The following is a 10,919-nucleotide window of genomic DNA, read 5'->3' as shown; positions in this document are numbered from 1 at the left end:
GCAGAGAAGGCACGGAGCAACCGACCGACTCCTTTCCAAGCTTACGCCAACGGAGAGCTCTGGATGGTCGTTTGGTTTTTTCTTTCTTTCTCCCTTCTTGTTCCGCCTCCTCCCATTACAAGTGAAACGCCCGCTGTCCCGAAAAAGCAAAAGGATTTGGCTCCAGGCTCCGCACGCTTCTATTCGCCAGTCAGTTCCGTGGAGAGACTGATCCCTGCGGCAGGTTTCCCCCCCCCCCCAGAACTCACACGCATCTACGACTGTGTTACAGGAGGGTTTTATTTCAAGGACAGGGCCCCCCTTCTACGATAGATCTCCTAAGATCTCGCACACAATACTTTTCTCTGGGTTAAGGAATTACACCGACTGCCAAGGGTTCAGCGCTGGGCTGTGTTCAGGATTCTCTGACTGCTGTTCCCAGATCGCGTGGCGGGTAGAAGCTTATAAAAACAGGAAAGCTGGATTCGAATCCACGGCGCCACCGGTTCCCCACTTTATGGGACACGCAATGATGCACTTGGGAGGCGGGCTGAAGCCATTCACTCGAGGCCGCTGCTTAGTGTGGCTTCTCTTGTTTCTGGCTGGTTAATGAACCGAGCCTGCAAGTAATCCGAGGAGGCAGCGCATTCCCCTTTCTCGGGAAGAGTGCACGTGTGTCTCTCTCCGTGTGGGGACTTTACAATTTTTTTCCTAGGCCGCAGGGCCTTTGCCCTTCTGCTCACTAGGGCCCACCCCGTCCTTCCCTGCCTGCCTTACAGAACACCCTCCTTGGGAGTATTTAGGCGGCAAGGGGTGGTCCCTCACGGGCCCTTAAAAAAAAGGGGGACCGCTGTTTGCTGAGAGGCAGAATCAGCTGCTCTTCGCTTCCTTGGAGGGGGGGGGATTGGAGAGATAACCGAATCAGGTTCCTCTTCATCTTAATAAAAAAAAGTTTCTGGCTCTCAAGTGCCCATGGAGGTTGTGATTTTATTCCCATTTCACCCGCTTCTAAATAGGGCAGTGAACAGTTAACCATAAACCTAACACGAGGCGAGAAAAACGAGGCGTTAGGTCGGCTCGGTGTCAGGGCACCTGCGCTTCCTGGCACGCCGGTGTTTGCTTGGCTGTTTATCTTGAGCACCTCGGCCAAGCATGGCGTGTCTTCGGTTCAGTGGCCTCTGAGTGATTCCCCTCGCCAAGTGCGTAACTCTGCACCGTGTTGGTGGTGCTCCCCTGCCAGCACCGGTGGCCTGACTCCCGCCCCAATAAGCTCCAAGGTATCGCTTGCATTGTCCCCTCGCCGCTCCGCAGGAGGAGAGGCCTTGGCCCTCTCCCAACGCTCTTTTCCTCCGACCTTGGCTGCGATGGAGCTGAAGTCATCAACCGGCGCTGGCAGGTTGGCAAGAAGACTGGCCGCCATAAATTGGGATGTCCGGATTGCGCTGCCCACCCGCATTCTTAGCGACTCGCGTGTCCGCGTTTCCAGTTCGGAAATTAGCCAGGGTTTAGTCCAAGACTTGCCTGGCCTGCTTCTGTCCTCCCCGCTTGTCTTCCCAGGCCGTATCTCTGTTCACCCCCAGCCACCAATCCTCGGACTCGGCCGCTTGAAAAAAAGGGAGCTCAGAACTTTTTTTGGTCCCCCTCCCCACTTCTCCCTTCGTTGCAGCGCGTCCCACCAGCGTCAGCGTGAAGGGTGGGCATAACACGGATTAAGGTCTGGCCTTGGGGAAGACACAGGGGCCACGTGAGGCAGGCAGGCAGGCGGTTTAGGAGCGAAAGAAACCACACGTGGGGAAAGGGCCTGTTTGTGCCTCTCCTCGAATAACCCGCAATCTTTTCTCCTTTTTTTCCTGTTTCTGCTTAGGATCAGGACGCCGGTGCGCGCTTTCCGACCGCCGGGTTCAACCAGTCAACGGAAGGCAAGGCAAGGCAAGGCCCGGCCCGGCACGATGGGGAGCAAGGCCCTGCCGGCGCCCATCCCACTGCACCCTTCGCTGCAGCTGACCAACTATTCCTTCTTGCAAGCCGTCAATACGTTCCCGGCCGCCGTAGACCACCTGCAAGGCCTCTACGGCCTGAGCGCCGTCCACACCATGCACATGAACCACTGGACGCTGGGTTGTTACGCGGCCGCGGCCGCCGCTGCCACTGCCTCTGCCTCGGGCGGCGGCGGCGGCAGCGGCCCAGCCGAGATCAGCCGCTGCTCGGCGCTGAGCGAAATGGCGGCGGCGCAAGGCCTGGTGGAGCGCTTCCCCTTCCCGGGCCTGCCCTTCGCCACGCACCTGTTCCACCCCAAGCAGGCCGCCGCCATCGCGCACGTCTTGCCGGCGCTGCGCAAGGAGCGACCCCGCTTTGACTTTGCCAACCTGGCGGCGGCCGCCACACAGGAGGACCCGCCCAAGGCGCACGCGGTGGCGGCGGCCGCGCAAGCTCAGGGCGAGCTGGCCAAGCTGGGCGGGCCTCTGTCGGCGGCGCTGGGCAAGCTCTCCCCCGAGAGCCGGAAGCCGGCGCGGGGCCGGCTGCCCTCCAAGACCAAGAAGGAGTTCATCTGCAAGTTCTGCGGGCGACACTTCACCAAGTCCTACAACCTGCTCATCCACGAGAGGACCCACACCGACGAGCGGCCTTACACGTGCGACATCTGCCACAAGGCCTTCCGGAGGCAAGATCACCTTCGCGACCACAGGTCAGCCTTTGCCCCAGCCGGCCTGGCCAGGAGCCCCGCTAGGCCTCCTCAGATGGTGGGGCTGGAGGCCCCCACGCACGAAGGTTTTACTGGTTTGGGCTTAATCGGTTTATGGAGACCCTGGCTTATTTCGAAGGGTGTTAAGTGTTTCCTCCCAAAAACCATAGTTAAAATAAACCAAGGCTTATAGCGGCTTGAACACAATCCAAAGCTGAATTCAGATACAACACTAAGCCATATTGTTGATTGTTTGCTATGAAGCCATTGCTTCAGTATGGTTTATGACCCGTTCAGTAAATCCTAGTTCAAACAAATCATGATTTAGCATGGTGTAGGAACAGGCCTATCTACTGCAGACCCAATCTAAACAAGAGGTGTTCTTATTATCCCTCTGAACAAGGTCAGTAGGGTTTGTTTCCAAGAAAATAAAGTTGGAGCCAAGGATGTAGTCATTCTGTTGATTTGCCTTCAAGCCTTCATTGAAGGGACATGTCTGATTTTAAAGCCAAGGAGTTTTTGAGATCATGGGGTTAAACTACTTGATCTCGTTGGAGCAGGAGGCAGAATTCCTATTGCTTTGAGGAAGAATGATCGGCTTATTGTCTTCAATGAAACATATTTCTAAAGTTAGAATCTCAGTTTAGAATTCTCCCTCACTTGAAGGTCCTCTGATGTTCTTGATCATGTTTCTTGCCTTTGCCTTTTCTTTTTTCTTTTGCCTTGGGGCTATAATATAACTATCACTAAAGACTTGGCAGTAAGAGCACAAAAATATTTATGGGTTTGTAACAATATACAAATCTCTACAAAGAGACTCTTTTTGTGGCTTGTTTTGAGAAGCCAAAGAATGTTGGTCTCTTTATTCCACAAAACCCCTACATTCTCCTGTCAGATTTATAAACTTAAACACAAACATTCAAGCTGATGTTAATCAAAGGGCAATTTTGATTAACTTCACCTGGAATTACCTGCTAAAGTAATAAATTGGGCTTACACCCATGAACATTTATATGGGATTACACCCTTGCTAAGCATGTTTACTCAAATATATGCATATTTACCCAGAAATAAGCTCCTATTCAAAGGGGCTTATTCCAAAGAAGGCAATGAAGAGCAGTGAGTAATTATTTTAAAGGGTCTGAACATGTTAAAAAGGGACTTTGGGGATGAACAGCTAGGCAGCATATACTTTTGGTTTTAAAAACTTGATTATGCAGAAGTTGGGCTGGTTATGGCACTTGTTGTGGGTATAGAGATACTGACTCGGAAACCCTTTGGTTGATTTTCAGGTATATCCACTCCAAAGAAAAACCCTTCAAGTGCCAAGAGTGTGGGAAAGGATTTTGCCAATCCAGGACCCTAGCCGTTCATAAAACTTTACATATGCAGGTAAGATCAGGCTCAATTATTTTACATATTCTATTTTGATTTTAATTGATTATTAATATAAATGCACAGTAATTATTTTCTAGATGCAAAATAAGAGAGATGTGCTTCTTTTTAATCTGAAATCTTTTGTGCTATTTTTCTCAAAGGCTGATAGGCAGAAAACAACACAAATCCATATTTAACGTATATGGAGTTCATAACGGACATTTAGATGGCAAGGACAAGGGGGCAAATGATAAAATGTGCAAAGTGATATCAACATGCCAGGGCTGTGACTCACTCACTTGCATCAGATGCAAGCATGTAATAGCATTTGTGTTAAGACCTGCATGTCATCATTTTGATGTATAGTAACTGCAATTCATTGCAGATGCCCTATGTTTCTTTCGCTACTAAAAAACCCCCAATAAGCACTCAATTCTAGGAGAAAAGTGGGATATTAGTCAAATAAATAACAACCATAAAATAAGTAACATTTCCTAGGGACTGTGAGCCTATGTACATTTACTTAAGAGTATATTCCATTGAATTAAGCAGGATATACATTTGAGGAAAGATAGCCTGGCTAAGGTTGACTTCACTCATTCAAGACTTCCATGCTCTAACACTTGAAAAAGCTCCTTAAGTAGCCAGGCAGTTTTGAAGCAACTTATCAATGGCTAAATGAGATGTGCTCTTTGATGGAAAATCCCAGAGTAAAAAGACTTGCTTTGTGGAAGACTTCTCACTTAGAGAGATGAACCAAGTCTCCCTTGGAAGCCGGGTGGATTAGTAGGAGACTCTTCCCCTTAGATTCCAGGAAGTGGGAAATGCAAAGCAAGGAGGACTGGCCTTGACAGGCAGGAAGATATGTCGGTGCAATTAAGACTATAATCTTAAGCACACTTACAAGGGACTGAGAGTAAATCAATAGACCTGCTTCTGGATTCCAGATGCATTTTCTGGAAATAATTGTGCCTGCAGCTAAAACTGCAGTTAATGTGAAAGTAAAGCTGTGATTCTGAGATCAGCTCCAAAGAAAATTGACCAATTGCGTAGAAAAAAAAGTGAAATCATGCACATGTTTAGATGCACATAAATGAGGGTTGAAGAAAGCTTAGTCGCTGAAGTGTATGCAGATTCAGATTCTAAATCTGAAAATATATGTGCACTTATTTGGGAGGAACCCTTACTGAATCCTATTGGAAAGTAAATTTGCATAAAACCAAACTATAAATGCATGCACAGTGCAGTCCTATGTACTTTAGTCTGTAGTTTTCAGTGTTGCCTGTTACTGCCAATTTACATTTGCACAGAATTGCATTGATTTTTCTGTCTGTGTGAGGCCTTAGATTGCAAGTTTATTTTGCCTTGCCACGTTCTTTTTGTCCTACAGCAATTTAATGGGGCCAAAAATGAGAGCAGGGTGGGGGTGGGGGTGATGGTGGAAATGTGAGTGAACTTTGAAAAGCTCGATAATCCAGGTAGTTTGTCAAGGGTTTAATCCTTTGCTTGCTTCAAATCTGAACAGGAATCTCCACACAAATGCCCCACATGTGGAAGAACCTTTAATCAAAGAAGTAACCTGAAAACTCACCTTCTCACCCATACAGACATCAAGCCCTACAACTGTGAGCAGTGCGGCAAAGTGTTCAGGCGCAACTGTGATCTGCGGAGGCACAGTCTAACTCACACCCCGCGGCAGGACTTCTAGAACAGCCGAGAACCCCTCCCCTGGGGAGCTAATTCTGGCTCAAGGACTTGAACTGTAGCGTAATCTTTATGTCCACATGGGTGATGTGGACAGGTGCCTCTAGGGGCTTGATTCCATGTCCCCTAGTGCCAGCCGGTCCTCTTTCTGCTGTGGTGGTGGGGGCTGATACCTGTTCCAAGCATTCTCCCTGCAACCGCCGAGGGGGCCAGCTGGCTTCTTGTATATAGTAACGGAGAGCAGCTCATTTTCGAGCTCTGCACAGCAATATGTTGGCTTTCTATTGTCTTACCAAATGCACATTGGTACCAACAGCAAAACCTAGGAGTGAAAAATACTTTTTTTTTCAAATTGTATTTCCAAATAAACACTTTCCCTCCAAATATAATTCTCATTCTGAGTTTGAATAAGTAACATACTTTTTCTCTCCCTTTCTGATAATTAAAGTCAAAAGATCTGAAATTGTTCTTTGAAAAAAAAAAACCTTTGTGAGAGATGTGTGTGTGTGTTTAATTGGGGGGGGGGAATCTAGTCTCTGCAGTTTTCATGGCAGGATATATATATATATTTGTTTGAAGTGGTTTCCCACAGCCCCTTCCGGAGCGAGGGCCGGGAAAGAATGACTGACACAAGTTACCCAGCTGATCTCATGGTTTCCTGGTTTTGAGAAGTGGAAATCTATGTGCATTGAATCCAAACTTGATCTAGAGTGCCTCTGGATGGAGGACCTGCAGCTATGCCAGTCAAAACAGATCGGGCAGCTATTCTGTCTTTGTGTGTCGCCTCTCCTGGTGTAATGGAATGCCAGCCATAAGCCGCCCTAAAACACAGCTGAGTCAAGCCAGGGAGAACACAAGGCCAGCCTCATGGGGCAGCATTAACTGGGGAGGGGAGCAGGCTGTTCCTGTGACATGGTAAATAGCTAATTTAAAAAGCTCTCTCTTTAATATTTGGGCTAGAGAAGAACACAGAAGGGTGTAACAATGATAGTTGGGTATCCTCCATGACTGATGACATAGGCAAGGTGATTTATATACTCAAAGCCTTATGTGGGAGAACCCCCCCCCCCTTAATGTTGCATCAAATTTAGTACAATTGTATTTACTGATGTGTAACTGAGTTCAATGGGACTTACTTGCAAGTAACTGGATAGGGATGTTTATAGTAGAAAAGCAACTCTACAGATCCCCTGTGAAACCTAAGTGTAGATTGTGCTCGTTTTTTTGTGTGGAATCCAACCCTGTCTCTTCACTGAATCCCTTAAGGAATCTGCCTCCATAATTCTGTGGGGATTGATTCTGAAATAAACCGCACCAAATTCGTACAGTTGTACTCTGTAAACAAGTTCGGGTTATACAGTCTTTACTTCTGCTCCCCTGGGTTATGTTCCCTCAGCAGGCGTAAACCATCAATCATGGCTAGCGTGCTAAATTGGCTGTTCGCAAAGCAGAGAAATAGTGGCTTCCACCCCACCCCCCACCCCCCATGGTCGAAGCATTTATGTTTGGGATGAACTCAACCTGTGAGACCCTTTGCTTCCCCCTTCCTCCCCTGACCGACAGAGCTCCAGGATTCAGCGCGCCTATAATGATTGAAAGAAAGGCAAAGGGGAGAGGGGGGGGGGGTCGGGGTCGGAAAATGCCTTAAAATCCTCCCTAAAGCCTAAAAGGATTTATTAGTTACTTATTGGCAACCAAGCCAGCTCTTCCCGAGAGATTGCCTCCTTTGTAGACTTTGAACGGAGGCGGCTGCAGCTTAGAGACAGGGACTTTACACTGCCCAAGACGAGCCCGGCCGGGAAGCTCTGAAAAAGCAAACAGTGCGGCTTCCATAAAACTGCCGGCGGGGCGGGGGCCGCCTCGGCCCGAGGGCTTCCCGGGAAAACCGCGAAGGCTCCGCGAGCCCCGGAAGGACGCTGCCCTCGTCGCCACTTTATCCCCGGCGCTTGGGGGGAGCTTCTACCCCGGCGCCCAAAGCGGCGCTTTAGCTGTAGCCGAGTCCGGACTTCAGGAGCAGCTAAAAGCTGCGCGGGGTCGCGGCCCACAGCCCCGGCAGAGGCAAACGACAAGTCCCGGGTGGAAATGGCGGGAAGCCAGGCGGTCGTGGAGAGGTTCCCCCCGACGGCTCTGAGGCTCGCCTTGGCCTTGCAGGAGCCTCCCCAGAGCGCCGCCCCTCGCCGGGCAGCTGCGCGGAGGGCAAGGAGGAGAGCTAGCCCGGCCGGAGCGTGGGGGGGGGGTCGCTCGGGGGCGAGAGGCAGCCCTGCGAACGAGCTCAGTCCGCCGCTTTCCGCGCCGAATCCCGGATGGGCGGGGCTCACAATTAAAAGATTGTCGCGATCCGGTTTTGAAATTGTCACGCCACAGGTTTTGCTACGAAGTGGCAAACTAATCGATGGCGGCTCAAGTCTTCCACGGCTACCTGGGTTTTTCATGCGGATGTCTCTAAGGGTGAGCAACCTGGCCTTTCCAAATATTATTGTCTACACCAGGGGTAGACAACCTCGGCTCTTTTATGACTCGTGGACTTCAACTCCCACAATTCCTGAGTCAGCTATGCTGACTCAGGAATTGTGGGAGTTGAAGTCCACGAGTCATAAAAGAGCCGAGGTTGCCTACCCCCGGTCTACACAGCTCCCACAGGTCTCTGCCGGGACAGCTTGTGGTTGTGCGGATTGTAGTTCAAAACATCCAGGACGCAACAGCTTATCTGCTTCCCTATATTAGACATCACACAAAGTGGAGATGTAATTAGATTAGAACAAACGGAGGTAGTCTGCAAAGATTGGACAGCTTTTAAATGAGAGCAAAGATATTTAGGAAACTCAAAGCCTTGGTGCCATTCATTGGCTGTCCAGATCTTTGCAGCCCAAATTTCGTCCTCATAATAAATCAAAATGCAGCAGTAAGCCTCTGAAACATGGTATGTGAATATGCCATCTTAGCATCAGGATTGCAAATGGCAATTTTTTGTGACCCTCAAAACGCTGGCTACAAGTACAGCATGGCAAAGGTACAATTTGTTTTAATTCTGAGATGGGATGCACATTTTGGGCAAGCCAGAAATGCTCAAATGGTGGGCTGCAATGCTGGGGTGGTGGGCATCTTATATTAATATTAATATTAATATTAATAACAATAACAATAACAATAACAACAACAACAACAATAAAGTTGGAAGGGACCTTGGAGGTCATCTAGTCCAACCCCCTGCTCAGGCTGGAAACCCTATACCATTCAGACAAATGGCTGTCCAGTCTCTTCTTAAAAACTTCCAGTGTTGGAGCATTCACCACTTCTGGAGGCAGGTTGTTCCACTGGTTAATTGTTCTGTCAGGAAGTTTCTCCTTAGTTCTAGGTTGCTTCTCTTCTTGATTAGTTTCCATCCGTTGCTTCTTGTCCTGCCTTCAGGTGCTTTGGAGAATAGCTGGACTCCCTCTTCTTTGTGGCAGCCCCTGAGATATTGGAACACTGCTATCATGTCCTCCCTCGTCCTTCTCTTCATTAAACTAGACATACCCAATTCCAGCAGCCTTTCCTTATATGCTTTAGCCTCCAGCCCCCTCTTCAAAGGCCATCACTTATGGTCCTGCTTTGCTCAGATGTGGGTGACCTTTACCAAGTTGCTGGAACCAGCCAGGGCTCTTTTCTTGATCGTACTTACAGCATCAACTCTTTTAAACCACATTCACTCCTGAGTGTTGCCCAAAGTGATCCTGCCAAGATTGAGGAGCCCTTTCCCAGCCTGCCCACTTCCTTCTGCCAAGAACAGATCTTCTTGGCTATCTTCCTTGTGTGCCTGGTCCAGGCAATTGGTGGCCGGTACTGTTGGGGAAGAGAAGAAGAAAGCCAAGAAACTCCTTCTCCCTTTTCTGAACTTGACCTACAGTAAGAAAAGAGTCCAAATGAGACATGCTCCTCCTAGCTTGTTTTTATTGGGCAGAATCTAATTCTTATTCTATGTTGGCTAGGTTCATATGTTATGCTAAAAAGTGGTTTGCTAAACCAGGGCTAATTGAAAAACAATTTGCTGTCCTAGCTAACATATTAAGTGAAAAATCATATTTTGGCTTTTTGAAATGTGTGGAGTGCAACTTCAGTTTAACCATTTTGTCTGCATGCACAGGACACGTTAAAGTAAAACTAAAGAAGCCACAATATTATTTAGTGTGTTGGGTAAACTGGTTCAATATGTATATGCACAAATAAACAGATATACATAACCTGCATTTTGGAATATTTAAATATTGCAGAATACAAGAAAATACATTTGGCTTTCTTAATGCAGTTGATATTAATACGGCTTCAAGATTTCTATTTCTCTGTTCAACATAATACAAATAGACTAGACCTATTTTTCCAGACCCTTTGCTAGTTCATTTATTACAGTTATGTTTGGAGAACATGTGTTAATATACCAACCTAAAATTTGAAACCAACATAAGACAATTCAAAAGCCCATGCTAAAAATATCCAGGCAGCTGGAAGTAACAGAGCCATGCAGTACAGAGTGTGGGCTGTTTTGTTTCCAAATATGTTTTCATAGAGTTTGTCTGTAAGTTAAAATATGGTCTGTCTGTCCAGCTGCTTTGACTTTTTAATCTCAGTCTCATGCCATTGTAGGAAGTAGGGCATTCTTTCAGGATCCTGCAAGGGCAGAGGGCAGGTCCAAAGCGTGTGTTATCCCCATAGTTTTCCAGGGGGAACAAGGGGAAGGAAGTCATATCTATCATGGTGGCATCACACAAATTGCAAATTTATTTATTTCATCAACTTGTATATCTGCCCAAGTTAAAGATTCTGGGCAGCTAACATAGAACTAAAAAGAATAAAATGTTAACCACCCAGTAAAAATAATAACAATTAAAAAGGAGGGCCCAATTCACATTCATACATTTCCAATCATTGGAAGATAGGCTCATCCAACATCGTGGCCAATGGCCAACGGAAGAGACATTTGTGTCATTTGTGTAACAATGTCATGATGCATTTGACATCATGGTTTGTATCAGACATGTATGACCTTTCCTAATTGGAGAAAGAAATATCTAAGTTCCAAAAACAGTATGTTTTCTTTTGACATGGAAGGGTTATAAGAACCAAGACGCTGTATTTATTGCTTAATAATATGAGTGGTTTCAGCCATTGTGGTTTGTTAATGTGTGGCTTCAATTAGTGT

At 47.4% G+C, this 10,919-nt stretch overlaps 1 protein-coding gene across 2 annotated transcripts; it reads left to right on the top strand.

Annotated features, from left to right (window-relative positions):
* The first annotated feature begins 1,928 nt into the window (after positions 1-1,928).
* Positions 1,929-6,151, top strand: OSR2 (odd-skipped related transciption factor 2). Of its 2 annotated transcripts, none has more exons than XM_015813537.1 (4): positions 1,929-2,100; positions 2,167-2,665; positions 3,955-4,054; positions 5,647-6,151. In XM_015813537.1, exons 1-4 carry the CDS (start codon positions 1,929-1,931, stop codon positions 5,719-5,721), a joined length of 846 nt encoding a protein of 281 aa, XP_015669023.1. In that variant the 3' UTR covers positions 5,722-6,151. The 2 variants fall into 2 exon arrangements, with proteins under 2 accessions (XP_015669023.1, XP_015669016.1); XM_015813530.1 differs by having other exon boundaries at positions 5,565-6,151.
* The last annotated feature ends 4,768 nt before the right edge of the window (positions 6,152-10,919 follow it).

Source organism: Protobothrops mucrosquamatus, unplaced genomic scaffold (assembly GCF_001527695.2).
Source record: "Protobothrops mucrosquamatus isolate PMUCROS unplaced genomic scaffold, P.Mucros_1.0 scaffold_69, whole genome shotgun sequence".
NCBI lineage: Eukaryota > Metazoa > Chordata > Lepidosauria > Squamata > Viperidae > Protobothrops > Protobothrops mucrosquamatus.
This window is presented reverse-complemented; position numbering and strand designations above follow the sequence as displayed.